Consider the following 22,283-nt stretch of genomic DNA (forward strand, 5'->3'; position numbering starts at 1 on the left):
CTGCTCCCACCACTGAGATAAGCCTGTTCTGGCCATGTTAAGAACTGAAGCTCAGACCGTGAGTCTCCCCTGGAGCACTGAGGACCAGGCGGACCTGAGCTGAAGTAACATCACCAAGACATTGTCACTGGCAGAGCATTTAGACTATGTGGTGTGAGACATCCTGAATTCCTTCGCCACCTCCAGTCCTTCAACTTGAGATCTCTATGATATTGACTCTAAGGAACCTGGAAAAAAGGATGGTAAGAGCATCCTCACCAGCAAAGAGGAAGAAGTGGGCGCAAATAAGTGGAAAGCCAGAGGACTTCCAAAGGAGATAAGCTGACATGTCCCTAAAGGTGTCTCTAGGAGCGTCTACAGGTCTGATTCGTGCCTGGCTCATGCATTTTGTTTCTGGCAGAAGGTAGTGGAAAGAAGAAACAATTCAATTCTCCTTCTGATGTTTTCATTCCCGGACCGCTGTCGATGGCAGGGGGCTCCAATTGGTCAAGTGTGTTCTTCTGGCTCCTTGTGGGCCCCGCCTGCACCAGCCCAAGCGAGGGACTGCCCATGTGATCCCTCCCCACGGCCAGTGGGGCTTCCTCTGGGGGAGCCTGGGGGACCCGGAGCTGATGCTGCCTCCCCTCCTGGTTCCATGGCCAACTCAGTCACCTACATGCTCTGCTGCAACAATCTTTTTACTGAAATTATGAAACATTTATTTCTCAGGGGAAATAAAGATTGGGCCTATAAAAAGAAAATTGAGTCAAATTGTTGGCTCATTAAGTCTTATATTTTTAAATTGCTTTATCCTTTTAGGTAATTTTAAAATAAAGTATATAATAAATGATATCTTGTTTAATAATTCACAAGTGCTTCCATTACACACACACACATATACACGAAAATGTCTTTATTTATCCATCAATGGACATTTAGCTTGTTTCCATGCCTTGGATATTGTGAATAATGTCCAGCATGGTGAGTACAATTCACAAGATTGCATTATACACTTGAAATTTGCTGTAAAGAGTGTAAGTCGTAATTTCATGACCACATACACACACACCCCAAAACCAATAATAACATGAAGAGATGGAGCTGTTAACTAACTGTACTGTGGGCGTCACTTCACAGTATATATGTGTATCACATCATCACCTTAAACTGACACGTGTGATATGTCAACAGTCTCTCAATAAAAGCTCAGGTACAAGAAGAAAACGAAAGAGCAACTAGGGCAGTGACCTGCTGGCCTTGCTCCCAGCACTGAGGGCCAGTCCCCCTCCTGTGCGCCCTGTGACAGCCCTCCCTGGGGGGCACGGCACAGGCAAAGAAACAAAGACTTAGAGAAATTAAGAAACAAAATCAATCCAGTAGGTAGGATCTATCTGAATCCCAGGCTGGGTTCTTACCCCAACTATTATATACTTGTGTGTGTGTGTGGTGTGATCAGTCACTCAGTTGTGTCCGACTCTTTTGTGACCCGATGCACTGTAGCCCTCCAGGCTCCTCTGTCCATGGGATTTCCCAGACTTAAGAATACTGGAGTGGGTTGCCATGCCCTCCTCCCGGGGATTTTTCCCAATCCAGGGATTGACCCTGCATCTCCTGCACTGCAGGCAGACTCTTCACCATCTGAGCCACCAGGGAAGCCCAGCACTCTGGCAGCACCGCAGTTACCTGGAGTGTTACCACGGTGGAAACTCGGGGAAGAAGACATGTGATCCTGCTGGATTGTTTCTTACAGCTGCTTAAGGTCAAACAAGCTTCCCAGGTGGCTCTGCAGTAAAGAACCCGCCTGCAATGCGGGAGATGCAGGTTGGATCCCTGGGTCAGGAAGATCCCCCGGAGGAGGAAATGGCACCCCACTCCAGTATCCTTGCCTGGAGAATCCCGTGGACAGAGGAGTCTGGCGGGCTTTAGCCTACAGCGCCGCAAGAGAGACAGACATGACTGACTGGCTAAACAGCAAAAAGGCTAAGCAGAGTGGCGGCATACACTAACATTTATTTACTCAACAGAGTTTCTGTTGAGCATCCTCTCTGCTGGGGACACAGCAAACAACACAGACAAAGCCCTGCCCTCTCGAAGCTGGCTCTCCTCCAGCACTGCCTCATGCCAGGCTCCACTGGATCAGGGTGCTTATAATTCAGGTTAATAAACTGTTCAGTTGCTCAGTCGTGTCCGACTCTTTGCAACCCTATGGACGGCTCACCAGGCATCCCTGTCCTCCACCATCTCCTGGAGTTTGCTCAAACTCATGTGCATTGAGTGATGCCATCCAACCATCGCATCCTCTGGCACCCTCTTCTCCTGCTACTGTCAGTCTTTCCCAGCATCAGGGTCTTTTCCAATGAGTTGACCCTTCACATCAGGTGGCCAAAGTATTGGAGCTTCAGCTTCAGCATCAGTCCCGCCAATGAGTATTCAGGGTTGATTCTCTTTAGGATGTATTTAGGATGTAGTATTAAATAAATGCTGATTATGGAAATGTTGATTACAAACTCTGGTCCCCCACAAGGTGGGTCTGATTAGGTTTCCCAGCTGATATGACAAGGCTTGTCATACTTGTGAAGACCCAGCCTTGTTCCAAGTGGTAAATAAGTGAGTCATCTCCACTCCGATGCTGAAAATACCTGTAAAGGGGGAAAAAAAAAACAAACTGTTCTATTCCACACGTGCTTGGAAGGTCTAACCCCCTTTTCTTCCCTGCTTCTTTGCTCCAGGCCATCCAGAGCGCAGGAAGTTGCACAGCCAGTTGTCACGGAGACGATGAGGCTATGATTGATGAATCGCACGTCCCAGCCAGTTGCTCCTAAAGACAGGCTCCTCCCAGCCCTTCCTGCGCCCCGGAGACCCAAACCAGCGGGAGGAACATGCAGCCCCCAAATCGCTGAGGCCCCTCCTGTCCCGCTTCTGCTCACCGCCAGGACCTCTTCCACGATGGCCTGTAACCAATCGTCCATTGAGACCTACGAATACCTGCTGCCCAACGGGAGCCACGAGGGGGACTCTAGGGTGCCCCCGCCGCCTGCCACGCTCAGGATGTCCCTGGCGGTCCTCATGATGCTGATGGTCGTGGTGGGGTTCCTAGGCAACGCGGTGGTCTGCATCATCGTGTACCGGAGGCCAACCATGCGCTCCGCCATCAACCTGCTGCTGGCCACGCTGGCCTTCTCGGACATCATGCTGTGCTTGTGCTGCCTGCCCTTCACGGCCGTCACCCTCATCACTGTCCGCTGGCACTTCGGGGACTCCTTCTGCCGGCTCTCAGCCGCGCTCTACTGGTTCTTCGTCCTGGAGGGTGTGTCCATCCTGCTCATCGTCAGCGTGGACCGCTTCCTCATCATCGCGCAGCGCCAGGACCGGCTGAATCCCCGCCGAGCCAAAGTGATCATCGCCGCGTCCTGGGCGCTGTCCTTCTGCGTCTCGGCGCCGGCGCTGGCCGGCTGGACGCTGGTAGAGGTGCCGGCGCGGGCCCCACAGTGCGTGCTGGGCTATACCGAACTCCCGGCCGGCCGCGCCTACGTGCTGACTCTGGTGGGCGCCGCCTTCTTCGTTCCCTTTGCGGTGATGCTCGGCGCCCACCTGGGCGTCCTGCACGCGGTGCGCAAGAACGCGGTGCGCGTGCACAACCAGTCCGAGCGCCTGGACCTGCGCCGGCTGCCCCGCGCCTGCCTGCGGCGGCTCCGGCGGCAGCAGCAGCAGGCCAGCCTGGACCTGAGTTTCAAGACCAAGGCCTTCACCACCATCTTGATCCTCTTCGTGGGCTTCTCGCTCTGCTGGCTGCCGCACTCGGTGTACAGCTTGCTGTCCGTGTTCAGCCGGCGCTTCTACTGCGGCCCCTCTTTCTACGCCACCAGCTCCTGCGTGCTGGGACTCAGCTACCTCAAGTCCGTTTTCAACCCCATCGTCTACTGCTGGCGGATCAAGAAGTTCCGCGAGGCCTGTCTGGAGCTGCTGCCCCCCACCTTCCAGATCCTCCCCAAAGTGCCTGAGCGGATCCGGAGGCGAATCCAGCCGAGCACAGTGTATGCGTGCACGGAGAACCAGTCCGCGGTGTAGGGGAGGGGCGAGCAATAGCCCCCATCTGCCCCCCACTTGACTTCCTGGGACTCCCGAGCAGTCAGCGCTTAGCACAAAGGGACCCGCCTGTCACCAGGGAAACGGGCTCCCGCGTTTGCACGATGAATTATTTCTGTTTCTTGCTGCAGAACAGCAGCGCGGGTCTGCTGGAAACCCGAAGGCCATCAGGACCAAAGGGGAGATGCGTGCAGTGATGCAGGTGGTGGCGGTTTAGTCTCTCAGTCGTGTCCGACTATTTCGACCCCATGGACTGTAGCCTCCCGGGCTCCTCTGTCCATGGGATTTTCCAGGCAAGAATACTGGAGTGGGTTGCCATTTCCTTCTCCAAGGAACCTTCCTGATCCAGGGATCAAACCCGGGTCTGCTGCATTGCAGGCAGATTCCTTACCAACTGAGCTATGAGTGATGCTGGAGTGGGGCCGAAAGTTAGGGAGGAAGGAGAGCAGGAGGGAGGTTGGCTGAGTGGCAGGAGGAAGGCTCTGTCTAAAGAGCCCTCTCCAGGCCTGCCTTGGAGACACCCGGGTGCCCTGTTCTGATGTGTGAAACCCCAGTGCATCCATCTCTGGATGGTCAGGCATTGTCTGGGGTGCCAGCATCCTTCACAGGCGTTTGTGTCTGTGTGTGCATCGTGGAAGCATGCAGAGTTCTTTATGTTGGTCAGATTTGCATTTGGGGTGATGCCAAACCATTCTTTCTGGAAACCAAAGTCACAAAGGAGGCAGAGGGGCCCTGGGCTTTTCAGCTCCCGTGTGACACAGGGGAGACCTTGGTGGCTCGAAGCCCAGAGAATGTTCAAGGGCAGCTCAGCTGAGAGGAGAAGCCCACCCCAGTGCTCATGCATGTCCTCAACCCTCCTCCCCGCCATGGCCCCCTCACCTGAAGCCACTTCTGGGCCAGCAGCGACAGCCCTGCCCCTTCTCTTCTTCTTGCTTCCTGCCCCGCCCCACCTGGCCCTCCTTCCATCTGACCAATGAGCGGGTACCACATGCCTTGTCCTGTTGATTCATCTTTTCAGTCAGTACTTGTGTTGACTTGCTTTCAGTCTCAGAAGTGGCTGGGGGCTTTGTTTACATGTTTCTCGTGATGCCCTGAGGCCCGCCACATCACCCCGTCACAGCGGCGGGAATACGACCCCCACTGGGCTGCCTCCACGACCTCTGTGTTCCTCTACCTCACTCAGGGCTGCAGGGGTCTGACCGCTGTAGCCTGTGCCACTTGCCCGGGACCCTGGGACCCCGGTCCCCCAGCCCAGGCAGGACCGAGATCCAGAGGGCAGATGCTTGGAGGGGACCCTTCTGCTTGTCCCGGCTACTGGGCCTCTACTCCCTGGGCCACTGTTATCACCAGGAGCTTCCACTGCTGGGAGTGACTTTCCTGAGTTCAGGGCACACGGTTGGTTCTGTGGCCTGTCCTTACACTTTCAGATCTGAAGAGAGTGGGAGATTTAAAAAGAAATGTAGAAAACATGATTCCAAGCCCAACTCAGTTAGAAACTAGTCATGTGACCTTGCTGGTTTCTCCTCAGTTTCTCTGGGCTTTGGTTTCCCCATCCCTGAGGAAGCAGGTCTAGAAGGTCTCCAAGGTCCCCACCACCTCTCACACACTCTGATTCTAAAATGCATATGTTTTCCACACGTAGACACCACACCCCCCGCCTGCGTTCATCTATCATTAAGTGCCTAAGAGGTGCAAGGCACTGTGTGGTTGGGGGTGGGCAGTGGGAGGGGCTGGTGAATGAGGCAGGGGCTGGGCCTGGAGGCAGATGTCAGGGTTATCTCAGGATAATCAGAACTCACATTTGGCGCAAGAACACAGATGCTCCCCTGAGTGTATTTCTTCTCATTTCCTTTCCAATGTTGTATCACCAGACTAGCTCCTTATTCTCTTCCTGTGACAGAAGCAAGAAAGGATAACACAGTTTACACTCCTCTAAGCCCAGAGGAGTTCTTTTCCAGAAAATAGTTGGCACTTTTCTCACCAACCTCACCCTCCTTTTATACACAGACCCAGAGCCCCTAGACCCTTTTATACTCAGAGAGGGAGAGAAAGGTGACAGAGAGAGAGATGAGAGAGAGAGAGGTTGATTGAAGATGGGCAGTTGGTGTGTGATTGATTGAGGTGTGTCCCTCATGTCTGTGTCCTCAGCCCCCAGCAAGGTCAGGGTTTGCCCTCAGTCCCCACGAGGCAGAGCTGCATGGCCTTGGTGGTGTCCGAGCGCAAGCCCGCCTGCCACAGGGACCAAGCCTCTGGGTACCTCCCCTCCGGTGGCCGTTTAAGAGAATGTTCTTCAGGAGCCTTGAGTAAAAGAGAAACCCCCAAACTTAATGAATGAAGGCACCAAAATTTACATCAATCAGTGTTATATGATGTGTGTTGGACAGTAATATATATGTTTCAAAGTAATAATTTTGTATATATTTTAAATAAAGTATTATTGCTCTTTCCGTGTAGAAGGCTGTGTTCTTGCCAAAATTAGCGCCAGGGCCATGATAGCAAGCCGGGACTCTGGGGTCAAACATCTCCTAAGACACAATCACTTCTTGGAACCTGTAAGCCGTTAACGGAGCTGCAACGACTGAAGGACATTACTGATTAGATGACCAATGGGAGATTCAGCAGTAGGGGTCCCAAGGCAGCACCCACGGTTTTGATAAAACTCTCCACCCTGCTCAGTAATTCCAGACAGTTAGTTTCACCTCTGACTTTCTTTTTTTTTTTTGGCTGTGGTGGGTCTTCCTTGTGGCAGCGGGCTTCTCTTGTTGTGGAGCACAGGCTCTATAGCACACAGGCTCAGTAGTTATGGCTCGCAGGATCTTAGTTCCCGGATCAGGGATCAAACCTGCATCCTCTTCCTTGGAAGGCAGATTCTGAACCCCTGGACCTCCAGAGAAGTCCCTCACCTCTGACTTTCATTTTGCCCCCTTCATGATTCCCTCCAGCCTCGATGAGCCTTCAGTGAACTTTGTCCTAAAATCCTATGTAAATAGCAAGCTCTCGTTTCCTTCCCTGCTGCCCACAGGGTGACCACTGCTTCTTCATTCTTATAGGATCTGGATGTAACCTCCCCCTAGGGTCTCTAGCCCTCCCTTTTCTTGAGCAGTTTGAGCGCACTGGCCTGGTGAAAGATGTTGGAACACAAGAGCATGGTGTGTGTGTGTGTGTGTTTCTGTGAGTGTGTGAGCGTGCACTTGCATGCACACGTATGCATTATTTGGGGTGGGCATCTAAGGCCACTCACTGCCCCAGGCAGTCCTAATTCACCTTCCACTGTCTGCCCTGCGGTCCTGGAGGAGCCGGGGATAAGGTGCTCTAGAATTAGGAGAGGTGCTGGAGCGTGCCTAGCTCCAAGGGAACCAGGGAAAGACTGCAGCTCACAGGGCATTTTCCTACTTAGTCTGATGGGAACAGAAAGAACTCGTCCGAATGAGAAACACTCAGATGTGACTGGAACGTTACCTTCGGCATCAGGAATCTGAGGGTGCCAATACACCAGCTCAGGCTGGATGTGTCCAGGTAAACTCCTAACAAGCCCCAAGGGTGGGGTGGTAAGGATGATTGCTTTCCCGGGATCCGCATGGTCCAGCTCCCCTGGCTCCCTCCTGCTGCCTCTGGTCTGGCAGCCGCTGTCCCTTCACCAACCATCCCAGCTGGAAAAAAAACAGCCAATCTCGTTTTCAGAAGCGTGTTTGAAAAGACAGGTTTGCTGCTCCTTATGAAGTGTCCTCTGGGGACTCGTTTCTCATTTCCTCCCTCATTGAAATGCTGCCATCGTCTCCCCTCCTGACGGCGTTTGGCTGCGGTGTCATGACGACTTCGAATGTTTTATTAAACCGTGAAGAGAGGGTCAGGCACCTCTCCATAAAAGACAAACAGGACTGAATAATTTTAGAAATGCACAAGGAAAAGTGCAAAGACCTAATTTGCTTGCCGGGCGTGCAGAGGGGTAAGGGAGAAACAGTGTGGGAGGCAGGAGGCTCTGACTCCCCAAGGCTGCCACCGGCTCGGATTGGCGGGGCCTTCTGGGAATTAGGCGGTCCAGGCTCCCGGGAAGCAGGCAGCTGAGGTGCATCCGCTCAGGCCACACTCAGTGTGGTCACTCGTGGGGTCGCCCTTGCTCTCCTAGGGTGATATTCCACCCAACTTTCGTCCACCAGCGTCTAAATCTCCATTATACCTTTGTAAAATCTCTATTATACCCTCTCCTGCCCTCAGAGCCTTTTCACTCTCTGGCTCCCTTCTCCGTTTTCCTTGAGTCTTCCCTTCTCAAGCGACGCAATAAGCAGGTATAGGCAGCTTCTTAACTAGACACAAGGTGATGCTATACTTTAAAGTTTAGATTTAGATTGTGTAAGAGAATAGCGTACTTGCCATCCTTATGAATGAATGTTCCCTAGGTTTAAGACAAGTTTTAAAAGTAATACCTACTGACTTAAAAAAAAATTATTATAGAGGTAATTTTCTCGTTGTAGAATGAAACCTCTTTTTTACCCAAAGTTGAAGATTCTCTAGTTTAAGAAAATTACATTAAAAGTAGATTTTTTTTTTTTTTTTGCAAAGTTTAGATTATACTCTTCCACAACTTGGGCTTCCATGGTGTCTTAGTGGTAAAGAATCTGCCTGCCAATGCAGGAGACACAGGTTCTATCCCTGGGTCTGGTAGTTCCCCTGGAGAAAGAAATGGCAATCCACTCCAGTATTCTTTCCTGGGTAATCCCGTGGACAGAGGAGCCTGGCAGGCCACAGTCCATGGGGTTGCAAAGAGTCATACACTACTTAACGATCAAACAACAACTTCAACAGCACTGTATTGAAAAAATTTAGAAATCGATCTGGGGGCTTCCTTATGATGAATATTCATTGGAAGGACTGGTGCTGAAGCTGAAGCTCCAATACTTAGGCCACCTGGTGTGAACAGCCAGCTCACTGGAAAAGACCCTGATGCTGGGGAAGATTGAGGGCAGGAGAAGTGGGTGACAGAGGATGAGACTGTGATGGACATTATTTGAGCAAACACTGGAAGATAGCTAAGGACAAGGAAGCCTGGCATGTTGTAGTCCTTGGGGTGGCAAAGAGCTGGACATGACTTGGCGACCACACACACACAAATATCCTCTGAACCTATTCAGGGCTAGAAACCGAAGGGCAGAAAGTTTCTTTAGGAGTATTTGGCTAAAGGTTACCTGTCAGAGAAGTACTACCAGAAATCTCCTTTGTTGAACTTTGCAGGGCAGGATGAATCCAAAGCCCTTAAGGTTTCCAGGAGCACCCAAAGACTTTCGGGAGACAGAAGTGCATTGCTTACAATTTAGTGAAGTAACACCTAAGGATTTGCGAGGCGGCCAATACAAGTCCTTGATGGAGCTGGGAGGGGCCACCAGGGCTGAGGACTAAGTTCTAGGACCCCCTTAGGCTAGATGCCCTGGGGGTGGAAACCATCCTCTCACCAAGACAAGTTTTATTTAAAAAAACAACTACAGGAGGAACAAAGAATTAAAAGGATTTTTAATAAAATCAACAAGTTTACATTTGTACATCTTGTCTATTTCGGACCCATCCAGGGGTTAAAGGGTAAAGGGCCAGGTCTCCATAGGAGGGCGAGCAGGAAGCCCAGGCCACCCTGGCTGAGTGACGAGCAGGGACTTGAGGGTGGGACCCAAGGCCCCCGGATCCCCTTCAAGCACACCCCGGGTCCTGTCAGCTCGGAGCGCAGGCCCAAGGCTCCATAGCCCACGCGACCCTCCCACGGGGATGCCTGATAAGCGACAGCAGATTAACAGTTCATGAAATTAAAGTCTTGCCCAGAGAATATTAATGTCAGCTGTGTCCACTTCGCGCTGTTTTAACTAGGTAGGTGACACCAAACTGATCCAGGGAGGAAAGGAACGAGTGACGGTTCTAATTCCTCTAATCAATGGCACGATCACAAAAGAGCAGGCCTCTGCAAAGAACCACGAACTTTTAAAAATATAATTTGAGAAAGGGGCCTGGTCGGTGGGGGCGTTGAATAGAGAAGCAAGGTTTTTATAATTCAGCAACAGGGTCACAGAATCCCGCTGCATTTGAGGGCTCAGTAGAGATAGAAAACTGTTCAACTTTAGTTCCATTTTTCTAAAGGATAACAAACGTCAAAATATCGATCAAAGTGTGGAGCAAAGAAAGACCTGTGCCCCCGAGTTAGGAACCAGGAGGCTTTTCCAGGATTGTACCCATCTTGTGGAGAGAAACAGTGCCTTCAGAAGTGCAGAATTCTGTGTCCTGGCTGCTCGTTCTCTGAGGGATAAACCCAAACTCACGAGCCGTAAGGATAACGTCCCCAGCAACATGACCATGCCTTCACAGCCACCTGCAGGGCAAGACTCGTGGCTCGGCTTTGATTGCTAGTGTTGCACACAGCACACGGCCGAGCTGCAAGAACTTCTTCATCACTGACTCTTTATAGAGACTGAGACACAGCTGGGAAGGTGCGTGGGTGCCTGTGCTTCCCAGCCCCTTCGAATCACAAGAGGGATGAGAACACGGACGGTTATTAGTACAGAGCCTTTCTACAGGTGGGTGAGTTCTACACCTGGTCCGTAAGGCCTGGGCTGAGGACACAGGCCAGGTCTGAGGGTCCTCCCGTCACACACACAGGCTGATGCGTATCTGCCAAGCTTCATGGTAGGGGTCATGGCATCTTTCTTCTTAGTCCCTGATGGTCGGTCAGTCATCAGCAGGAAGAAATTCAGAGGAGGGCAGTGAAGTAACCACAGTGTCAGCTTCCCCGAGATGCTGGACAGAGAGGCAGGAGCGGATGCGGGCCTGTGGTGCTGAGGTTGTGAGAGACTTCTGTCCTGTGTGTCTGGGAAGCCACAGGGCAGGCGTGTAAAGTGCTGGGAGGTAAGGCAGCCTGCCTGGGCTTCCTTGTAGGGGGTGGCGCTCCCCTGGGAAGGGTGACGACCCCCCAGTGCAGGAGGAGCTGTCACCCACAGCCCAGCCCACCCAGAGTGGAGGCGACCACCAGCAGCCCCAGCAAACACACCCGGCTTGTGCTCACAGCTTTCCCTTTTAATTTCCCAAGTGATCAAGGGTGGATATGTTTTCATAAGAAAAACCGTCCCTAGCGAACATGATGGGTGAATTTCCAAACTAGAGAAAAATCACGAAGAGGACAGAACTTCAAATAAAAGGTTCTGCTCAACCATGTGAATCGTGGAGTTTCAAACCAGCAGGCCACACATCGTGGGTTCCCATCCCTGCCGATGACTCCAGACCCAAGAGCTGCTCTTCCAGGTGCGTCCGCGGCTTCTCAGAGCGTCACTCTCGAGACAGCCAGAAGGGAACGAATTTACCCCAAAAGGAAGGGTGGGGTACCCAGGCAGATCTTTTGGGGGCTGAGAGACAGATGGGAAGTGGGAAGGAACAAAGGTCAGCCATCCTGCAGGGCAGAGGCAGAGCCCAGGTGTGGCCGGTGGGCGGGCAATCAGGATGGAGAGCTGGGTTCTCCAGCCACTCACCGACCAGGATGAGATCACCGCTGTTACTCTGGAGCAGACGATTCCAGTGCGGACCCGTGTCTACAGATAGGGGCGAGGGGAGGGGGTCTGACTTGTTTGGGCTGTACAGAAAGGCTCACTTCCTCAGGGAGCAAACGTCTGTTGTGGGCAGCGATGTCCCTGGATGCGGAAACCTGGCACGTCTCTACTAGAGGGACTGTCCATTTCCATCCGAGGCAGGGGGCTGGCTGCAGCCTGTTTCCCGTGGACCAGATTCCCCCAGCACCCAGTGACGGCCGACAGAGCACAGTCACAGCCTCCTGTCTGCACACCCGGCAGGCTAGGTGAGGGCCCAAGGCCCTGCCTCTTCAAGTCCGAGCCCCCGTGCTCGGGGAACTGGGCTCTGTGTGTCTGCTGGCCGCACAGTGGGTGTGGACGAGACCGCCGTTGGGGTACCTAACGAACACGGGCTCGAGGAAGGGGTTTTGGCACATCTGGCAAAGCTTTTTGTCTGAGAGTTGAACGGAGCTTCCTTTCAGCTTCATCTGCAGAAAGAAAGAAAAGATGGAGATGTCTGTGACCAGTTTTCAGAGCTGACGAGCATCGCCCCCTGGGTAGTTATTAAAGTCATCCCTGGTGGGGACAGCTTGAACATCAATTTCTGGAAACAGAATCTCAGCAGTGAAAATAAACAAAACTATCCTCAGGAACTAGAAAAATCAAAAAAGCTACAAAACTGCCTTCTTATTTTACAAAAGTAATTGCTTCTTCTCTGGTTGAGGCATTGCTCACCAAGATCCTCTCTCAAACGTTCTCTGAGCCCTGATGCTTTCCAAAAAGTCATTATGCAGTCATGGGGCGTTAACACTGACAAGGCCAAGAAAGTCATCTAATTCCTGCTATCCCTGTCTGCACACCAGAAAAGTGAGGCCAGATAAGAGACGTGGTCAAAGCCACATGGTCTATCCATAGCACATTCATGACCTGTCCCAGGACACTTAATTTTCTTTCTTTAAAGGTAACTAATGAAACTAATACAACTTTATCATTTCTGGTCTGAAACACAGGGCTTGAGTCCAAGTTAAAACGCTTTCTGCACAATTCACGAGAGGAAACCCAACAAGTCAGCCTGTTGGTGGCTTAGAGAATCACCATATTTGTTAGTTTCTTTAGTCATTCAACAAACATTTGATGCCGTCAAGACGACACCAGCCTTGGCTCAGGAATACGGAGATCAGTAAAGGAAGCTCCTGCCCTCGGAGTACCCAAAGCCTCACAGGGGAAGGGACAGCACAGGCGTCGCACTGGGTGAGCACACGGGGTGCTGGTCTGCTTAGAGGGATGGGAAGGCTTCACAGGGAGAGAGGTTAGCCTGGGTTTCAAGGAGGTATTCACCAGGCATAAAAGGAAGAGATGGGACACAGGCAGAGGAACCGGTGGATATGAGGGCTGTATGTATGGAACGGCAGGCAGGCCCACTGCTCCTTCCGCACGTCCTGGAAACAGTGAGACGGGCAAGGACAGGTCAGAGGAGGGAGGCCAGATCCTCCAGACCTCAGCTTCTCCACTGGGGGAGGTCAAGGATGTCTTCCGAGTGGGAGAAAACTGCAGATTCCTGCTCTGGAGGGACATCCTGCCGGCCGCAGGGCACACGGGCCTCACCAGAGAGGAGCCTGTGATGAGCTGGGGCTACTATGGACTGAATGCCCATATCTCTCCCCACCTGGACGCCCTGACCCCCAGTGGGATGGTGTTTGGAGGCGGGGCCCCCATGATGGCTGCAGGGCCCTTAGAGGAGACTGGTGCCCACGCCTGGCCGTGTGCACATAGCAAGGACGGGGCCTCACAAGGCACTGAATCAGTCGGCACCCTGACTCCAGGCTTCCAGCCTCCAGACAGGGAGAACTGTTTGTGGGTCATCTGAGCCCCTGGCCTGTGGGGTTCGCTCTTATCTGTTACCGAGGCCCTGGAGGATGGAGACAGGAGGAAGAATGGGGCTCTGAACTGGCCTGTGGTCCACACCTGGCTCCTGTGTGCTCTTTGTGACACCCCACGTCCCTGCTCCCCCTTCTGTGAAAGGGAACAGTAACAGCCAATTCTGCACGGAGGATGTGCTGGATGGATGGGAGTGACACCGTGACCTCCAGTGTGGACTGGGGCCTGGCCACAACCTCCCTCTGCTCTCCTGATCGCTGGTGTCTGCAGGGCGGGAGACTGCCCCAACCTCACCGCTGCCAGCCTGGCTCCCACACCCGTGTCTGTGTGAGTAACTCACACATGCCCTGTGTTAAAGTCATAGAGAAGAAAACGGAACAAGACTGTTTTTCCAGGCCTAACATCAATGTTAAACGTCTCACCCAGGAGGCCCGGGCTCTCACCTTGTCATATTTGTAGATGAGGTTTTCAGACCTGGCCAGGCCCACGGCCACCTGCGTGGTCCTCCGGGCATGGATGCTGTCCCGCACGGCACCCATCAGGAAGGGGCGGAGCAGCTGCACTGACCACGTGCCCGGCAGCAGCTGCAGCACCTGGGCCGCGTCGAACTCCACGGCGTGGCGGTTCAGCAGGTCCACGGCAGCCACGGTCCGCGCGGGTGCAGCAGGGCCGGGCCCCAGGTAGACGGCCAGCAGCAGGTGGAAGAGCCGCTGGCGGTAGGGTGGGTCGCGGCCCTCAGAGCGCCACAGGCAGTAGTCCTCCGCTGCCGGGAAGTCCGCCAGCTCGTGGACCAGGATGCGCAATGCCTCCTCATGCTGCTCCAGCTTCCCGTGCAGGATGGCGCTCTCCAGGGGCAGCCCGGCGCCCCGGGTCCTGTCTGCGGGGTGGGACCTGCCAGTGAGGGACTGAAGCGCCCGTGCCAGGCGGGGGACATCCAGCCTTGCACCTGCCCGCCAGCACCGTGAGCTTAAGAGTGCCCAAAGCAACTCTGGCTACATGGAAACCCCGAGATGCCACCACCCAGGCTGCCTGTGCTCAGCTGCTCAGTCGTGTCCAATTCTTCTGCGACCTCACAGACTGTAGCCCACCAGGCTACTCTGTCCATGGGATTTCCTGGGCAAGAATTCTAGAGTGGGTTGCCATTTCCTCCTCCAAGGGATCTTCCCGACCCAGGGATCACACCTGTGTCTCCTGAACTGGCAGGCAGATTCTTTACTGCTGAGGCACTGGGAAGTCCCCCAGGCTGCCCAGACACCCCTAAACACCGCCACTCTGGCTACCTGGACACCGCCTTGGGTAGCAGAGTTTGGGGGTGTCTAGGTACAGGAGGACTGCCAGATGCCTTGGGACAAAGTTCTTCACGGGAACATCATCCAGGCCTGAGCATGTACTACTTTCTGGCCATGAGGGCAGTGTCAGTGAATCAACACTATACATTAAATAAAGTATCTTTCCACAGAACACACATAAACAAGGTTATGTATGGATGGAAACATGTGGCCAGTGGTTTGCCAGGCGTGATGGTGTAGTGTCTATGAGTTCAATTGTGGGGTCTATACAGGACACACCTCCCATGAACCATGAGAAAGGACTGTAGCTAATGGTCAAAAACTAGAGTTAAGTGCTGCTAAAGAGAAATATTTTAACCCAGTAAGGACAACTTGGAAATCCCATGGTGCCCATAGAGCAGGAGACAGTTCACTCTGCCAGATGACACGAACACTGCGGTCCCTGCCCTGGAGAAAGTGAAAACTGGACCCCCTCCAGGAAGGATGCCTTCCTCCCAGCCTGGAGTGGCCGAGCGGGCTGCTGGGGGCAGTGCCAGCCAGCAAAGTCATGGTCACAGCCCGAGCCTCAGAAGGAACTGATCCGAGGGCTTCAAAGCCGAGTGAGCAAGTTCAAAGCAGCTCTGCTCAGCGAATACACAGACCTCCCAGCACCCTGGGCAGCCTCTGGGTCATTGGCTAAAGGGCCCTGTCCATGGGCAGAGGACAGACAGCAGGCGCCCCTGGCCTCCCGGAGGCTGACTTGGTGCCACGGAGGCTCATGGACCGCCCCCTCGTCCCCCTCAACCCTGTGACGTTTATCCACAGAGGCTACATGTGTCCACTCACCCATCAGAAAGTGGACTCGGTAGAGATCAGATTCCTGGAGCAGGCGTCGCAGCTTCGCCTGCGTCTCGGTCGCTTCTGCATCCTTGTCGGGGGTGCAGGGCCTCTGCTGCAGCACCTCGTCCAGGTAGAGGACGGCCAGGTGCGTGTGGTACTCCTCCTTCTGCAGGAAGGGGGCGAGCAGACGGGTAGCACATGCAGGGGGCCCGGAGACCACCCAACCCCAGCCCGGACAGTGTGTGTGGGGGCCCGGAGACCAGCCAACCCCGGCCCAGACAGCATGTGCAGGGGGCCCGGAGAGTGTGTGTGGGGGCCTGGAGACCACTCCACCCCCGGCCCGGACAGCGTGTGCGGGGGCCTGGAGACCACCCCAACCCCGGCCCGGACAGCATGTGCAGGGGGCCCGGAGACCACTCTACCCCCGGCCCGGAGAGCGTGTGCAGGAGCCGGGGAGACCACCCACCCCCGGCCGGGACAGCGTGTGCGGGAGCCCGGAGACCACCCCACCCCCGGCCCGGAGAGCGTGTGTGGGAGCCAGGGAGACCACCCATCCCCGGCCGGGACAGTGTGTGTGGGAGCCCGGAGACCACCCAACCCCGGCCGGGACAGCGTGTGCGGCAGCCCGGAGACCACCCCACCCGCGTCCCGGACAGCGTGTGCAGGAGGCCGGATGTGTGACGTGAGTAGGGGCTCCAGGTCAACAGAATGCAAGTACTGGCGAGAAAGCTTTCAGAAAGCATGACGGAGGAGCTGAATAAAAACTTTATGGGAGACTGCCCTGGGGTCCAGTGGTCAAGGCTTCACCTTCCAATTCAGGGTACACAGGTTTGATCCCTAGTCAGGGAGCTAGGATCCCACATGCTGGGGGGCAACTAAGCCCACGGGAAAGATCCCGCATGCCACAAGGAAGATGCCACGTGCCGCAACTGAGACCCAATGCAGCCGAAAAAATAATAAATAGAATGAAATAGAATCTAGGGGAAAGTATCTCATTCTGAGAAGGGCCACAGGATTTAGGTAAGGCCCACAAGATTTAGCTGCCTCCAAAGAAGGGAAGCTTCGTTCATTTCCTTTAAGAATAACAACAAGGAAGAAAAACAAAGAAGAAAAATGAAAGTGGAAGGGACCAGAGGTGGAGGGTGAAAACAAGCCACTTGGGCCTCCAGTCTCTTTCACAAATGTCTGGTTCCCTCTCTGACCTCCCACAAGTATAGATTGAGCGCCAGGAACATAAGACGTTCAGTTAGACCCATTGGCCAAGTTCAGGTCCCCATGGGGCCCTCGCAAACGCACGACATTGGCCTGAGAGCCGGGCCTCACCTGCAGTCTCCTTTCTGTGACGAGATGCTCCAGGTACTTAACCAGGGCTTGAGGGTATTTCTTAAGGCAACTGATGATATCATCTGGGTTAAAACCACTCTGCTGTTCGTCTAGTGGTCTCTTGGTGAAAACCTGAACTCCAACCTGAAAGAAAAGTAGCCATTTGGTCATCGTGCTTTTCAAAGACCCCGTCTTATCTTTATTGTGAGCGCTGCATGCTTTGAGTAAAAGCACTGTCAAATCCGTGATGATTCAGAAAACCAGAGCAGTATGGAGTGCTGACAGAGACAGGAAATGACCCAGAGCTCCAGCTGGGCCTTCTAAAACAGTTGGGGGTGGACTTCCCTGGTGGTCTAGTTAAGGCTTCGCCTTTCAAGGCAGGGCGTGCAGGTTCAATCCCTGGCCAGGGAGTGAAGATCCCACACACTTCAGGGGCAAAAGACCCCAAGCATAAGACAGAAGCAATACTGTAACAGATTCAGTGAAGACTGTGAAAATGGTTCACATTAAAAAAAAAAAATCTTAAATAAATAAAAGGGTTGGAAACTAAGGAACCAAACATTTATAGGTAGCAGGTTTCCACAATCTGTGAAACAACAGAGGTCACTTGCTGGATGCTAGTGAAAGAAGATGTAAGCAGCTGAAGATTCAGTCAACTTGGTTCTCTAGACGCCCAGACAAACTGTGTGCATGACCCGCGAGGGACCCCAGCATCTCCAGGCTGCCTCTCGACAGTCAACCGGAGCTCACAGTACGACACTATCTTCCAAGAAATGCTACAGAGGTGGTAGGGGTCGGGGGAGCGTGTCCCTGGACTTACACATGCACACTCTGACACACACACACACACACACACACACACACACTCCATAACCCCAAAACACAGCATAGATCTGATAAGCACACACACACACACACACACACACAAACACACTCACACTCCACAACCCCAAAACACAGCATAGCTCTGATAAGCATGGACTTCGAGTTCTATGAGTCAGGACCCAAGTCTCAGTTCCACCATGTGACCAGTCTGGAGACACTTCCCCAGCCCATCTGAACACACCGCCCGCCCGTAAAGGCACTGCTGAAGCACGAACCTCCTGATTTCTCTGCAGGACCCAGTCAGCATGCCGCCACACGAGGTCGGGGTCAGTGCTGTAGGTAAGGAAGTCCACGATGTATTCGTACAGGTCTGAGCGCGTGGAGTCCTGAACGTCCCCGTTCACGATGCTCACCCAGAGCTGGAGAGGGGGAGCCAGGACGGGTGGGATGGAAGGGCACAGACAGCTTAGAACTAGCTTAGAGAGGATGTGCGTTTGCTTACTTGGCTTTGTAATATTTCAGAGTGGTAACACAAACTTTAAAGGCTTAAGTCCATTTAATTTTTTCTAACAGATGAAAAAAATATAGAGGACATGGTCTAAGAAATCAAGAACATAAAGCATCAAGTTCTCTTTCTTTCTTTCTTAATGAGACCTCAGTAATACAAGTAGTAAATATAAAATATGGAGAGACGTGGATGCATTATAAAATGCATCTTTTCCTGAAGTAAAATAATCATTGACAATGTTTGGACAGAGAAGAAATTCACTTGCATCCATCAGCTAGGCGTTTCCACCTTCTCCATCACAGGAACTCCTGATTTTGAAGACCCTTTTGGGCTGCCATACTCAGATGTGCTTTCCAGCACTTCAGTGACCCTGTGCCCTGGTGTTCCCACTCCCATGGGCACGGGGCTCACAGTAGATTCTCATAAAAAAGGCCTTTGCTATTTCACTCAGACACTTCCCTGCTGTGAAGATGGCATCTTACTTTGAGACTCAGAATGAGTTGGCATCACGAGGGGTGGAAGAGATGGGCGCTGCCTGGGAGCCTATCTTGCATCATCCCTGTGCCGCAGACCTCACCCACCTGTCCACACTGACCTTTGAAACATACCCCAGCAAGAAGCCCAAGAAACAGGTGGGCAGTGTAAACGCTGCAATTCTGATACCAGTGTACAAACGTTTTCTATATTACTAATTTCTTCAGTGCTGAATTCCCCAAACCCAACTACTCACACAATCATTGAAACGTGTCATTAAAAAAATTCTGCCATAGATGGAGATTTATTCCTAATTACTTCAGTTTTGTAAATTTCTGTCTATGCAGCTCTGCTAATGTTATTAATACATTTAAAGCAAACTATAATTCTTAGAACTTGGTGTTAAAAAAAAAAAAGTGCTATCTTAGACTCCCAAATCTGCTCTTAGCCATGGGGGTACATGTTGATGGGAAATTTTTTTTTTTAACCTATTCCACAATCACGTTGTCATGGTAGTTTCTCAAAGTAACCAGGTATGTTTGGTGAGTTTGTGAGCACTGCTGTGTTCCCAGCCGCTCGCAAAAGACAGAAGAGACAGGGTGAGACATTTGAGCACAGAACCCCTGCCAAAGCCCAGAGCACTGGCTCAGACCCCAGCTACCCCCCGACCAGTGGTGTCCCACGGGCAAGTGACTGGCCTTAATCAGCTTTAGTTTTGTCACAGATGACAGATAACTCAGCTGCCTGCAAAACTTGCTGTCATTAATGGTAGAAATTACAAACTACTAGTCACAGTCTTAATTTCTGATAAGCCAATGGTGTCACAGGCCTCGTGGCTCAGTATGAAATCCTATTTTTCTCACATTAAAAAAAAAACAACTCAATCTTGACAATGTTCTTTAGAGAGATGGAACGGCAAAGAAAAGAAAATCCTTGGCTGGTGTTTCTCAGGGAATTCACTTTCTAAAACGGTGTCACTTTTGTTCTGGAAAAAGGGCTATGATCAGGCAAGAGCGGTCTCTATCAAGCTGTGATTCTTTTTTTTTTTTCAAGTAACTTGGAGTTACACGTGGTTTTACAATATTACCTAGAAGCCTCTGAACTCACCTGAACCGCAGCAGCATCTTGGTGGTTGTAATGATAGAGCAGACCCAGAGCAAAGTACCTGCAAGAAAGCACAGGGTCAGGGTACCCTCTCCTGACCACAGACTGCAGGTGGCGCCCCTACAGCGATGCCCCAGCTCTCTCCGCAGCCCCGCATGTTCTGTTCAACTCAGATCAGCAATACAGTTCAAGCAGCAAAAAGACCCCCATCTCTGTTTATTTACTTATCATATGAAAATGTATTCCCTATCAACTTCCAAAAAGGACCATATTCAAATCTAAGATAAGCTGAAAAGGAAAACTACAATTCTATGACAGAAACTCGCATTGGGCATTGCTTTACAATTTACTTCCAATACTAGTATGATTTCCCATCTCTTGAGGTCACCATTAAAATCATCACGGGGAACTAAGACTGTTTGGAAGGGAGGCTGTGTGATTCTGGAAGGGAGGATTCTGAACAGCAAGGAAGGCCAACAGCATGCAGGCATGGCAGAGAACAGGTCAGGGAGGGGCAGGGGGGCAGGGGCAGGGGGCACCCAGAGTCCTGGGCCCTGAGTTTCAATCCAGGCTTCATCACTCATGCACTGTACGACCTTGAGCAAGCAGCTCACCCTCTGTGGCCCTTGTGTTCTCATTTCTAAGTGGACAGGGTCAGTGACAACACAGAACTGCCTGGAGCGGGAGCTGTTCCCACCTCCCCAGCTCTTAGGGGCATCCCCTCCTGGACCCCTCCTCTCCCAGCAAGCTGCCCTAGGGACTGTCAGACTTCTCCCCTCAAAGAGCAAAGACACTACACTATCCCTGGGAACCCTTCTCTTCTCTAGGAAGCTTTCGAGAGTTACACTGGCTCGCCAGGCCCTCCCGCCCCAAGTCGCAGCGGCGCTGCCTCCAGAGGGCAGGGCATTGTCTGGTTCCTTCATTAATCACTCTGCTCCACAGTGCATTCTGGAAACTCGGGGAAACGGCTGAAGAAGACACTGCCTGTGTGGAGACCAGTCACCGGCCCGTGATGTCCTGCATCTGAACGGGGTTTGGGCTGTGAGCCCCTGTCCCCACAGGATTTGACCAGCACCTCAGCCATGTCACATGCTTAACAAAGGTCATGGACAGAGAATCTTACAGGGAGCACCCAACACCCTCATTTTTAAAGAAACTCCCAGCCCAGGCCCGGAAGGCTTAGACCCCTGCCCCCAGGATGAAGCTGATCTAGTCGGGTCATCACTGCAGACAGGCCCGCATGGTACCCGGCGGTCAGCCAGCAAGAGGATGGGTGCTGACCAGCTCATGCCTGTAATAAAGGCAGAGTTTGATCCCTTTTGTCCACAGGGTCAGGAAGCCCACCTTTCTATCTATACTTATCCAGGTGTCCACCTCTCTATTCAATCTGGTCATCAGTGGCTGAAGTGAGCTATGATTTTACCAACACACATGTGGCAGCTAGCACAGGCCAATCCCATCGAGAAGGAACGTGGAGAAGACGGGATGATGCGCTGACTCACAAGGCCCATGACTGCACGTCCTGTCATTAAGGAGTTAGTATGGAGGGGCTCTCCTGGTGGCTCAGATGGTGAAGAATCTGCCTGCAGTGCAGGAGATGCAGGTTCAATCCCTGGGTCAGGAAGATCCCCTGGAGAAGGGAATGGCAACCCACTCCAGTATTCTTGCCTGGGAAATCCCATGGACAGAGGAGGCTGGTGGGCTACAGTCCATGGGGTCGCCTAGGGTTGGACCCGTCTGAGTGACTGACATGAGAGCTGAGTGGTCTCTGAGACCACTTCGGCTGGTCTGCAGACTGTGATGGGGCTGATGAACCCAAGGGTGACAGGTGGTCCCTGGAGGAAGGTGGGGACTCGGAAGTCGTTCTGGTTCATCAGTAGCACAGCAGCATCCGAAGGTGGAGGGTGGGGAAGGGCCGGGCAGGGAGCCCCTGGGGAGCGTCTGTGGTGGGGATGGAAAGACACTCACTTTTTGTGCTTCTCCAGCCAGGCAGCGCTGTCGGGCAGCAGACAAAAGTTCTCGGTGACCAGCAGGTCCAGCAGGCTGTCGTGGTCGGCCTCGGCATATAGCTTGAGCAGGGCCGTGTCGATGTCCTCCTTGTAGCCGTTGGCCACCTCCGTGCTGCGGACCTCGTTCAGGTAACTCATGAGGAAGCGCTTGCATCTGGCCACCTTGTCCTGGTCACCCTGTGTCAGCTGGTTGAGGTCTGCAAACTCGTGCAGGGGCGGGTGGGAGCGAGTGAACGAGGAGGACGTAGGCAGCAGGAGCGGGCACAGGGAGATGAGCTCCCGCACGTCGAGTTGGCCGCTCCTGCAATCACAGGGGCAGAGTTTGTGAAGCAGAGAGAGAGAAGGGTGCAAGCCAACCGGGAGTGGACCCCACCACTGCCCACAGAGCCCAGCACCATGCTCCACCAACCTCAGGGCCCACGATGGAACAGGGGGCTCAGCCGCCGAGGACATCACA

The 22,283-nt window shown here is 52.9% G+C and overlaps 2 protein-coding genes across 2 annotated transcripts in view; one reads left to right on the plus strand and one right to left on the minus strand.

The window, feature by feature from the left end:
* Positions 1–2,925: 2,925 nt before the first annotated feature.
* On the plus strand, positions 2,926–4,047 carry GPR45 (G protein-coupled receptor 45). Its single transcript, XM_040223825.1, has one exon. The coding sequence runs from the start codon at positions 2,926–2,928 to the stop codon at positions 4,045–4,047; it is 1,122 nt and encodes a 373-aa protein (XP_040079759.1).
* Positions 4,048–9,548: 5,501 nt separating this feature from the next.
* TGFBRAP1 (transforming growth factor beta receptor associated protein 1) overlaps positions 9,549–22,283 on the minus strand; it is a 24,968-nt gene continuing 12,233 nt past the window's right edge. The window contains exons 5-11 of the mRNA XM_040223826.1: positions 21,786–22,127; positions 19,821–19,878; positions 18,007–18,150; positions 16,907–17,050; positions 15,590–15,749; positions 13,919–14,352; positions 9,549–12,085 (exon numbers count right to left, since the gene is read on the minus strand). Coding sequence (XP_040079760.1) covers positions 11,909–12,085; positions 13,919–14,352; positions 15,590–15,749; positions 16,907–17,050; positions 18,007–18,150; positions 19,821–19,878; positions 21,786–22,127 — 1,459 coding nt within the window. The 3' untranslated portion in view covers positions 9,549–11,908. The remainder of the gene's footprint in view (positions 12,086–13,918; positions 14,353–15,589; positions 15,750–16,906; positions 17,051–18,006; positions 18,151–19,820; positions 19,879–21,785; positions 22,128–22,283) is intronic.

The sequence above is a fragment of the Oryx dammah genome, unplaced genomic scaffold, assembly GCF_014754425.2.
Source record: "Oryx dammah isolate SB20612 unplaced genomic scaffold, SCBI_Odam_1.1 HiC_scaffold_25, whole genome shotgun sequence".
Lineage (NCBI taxonomy): Eukaryota > Metazoa > Chordata > Mammalia > Artiodactyla > Bovidae > Oryx > Oryx dammah.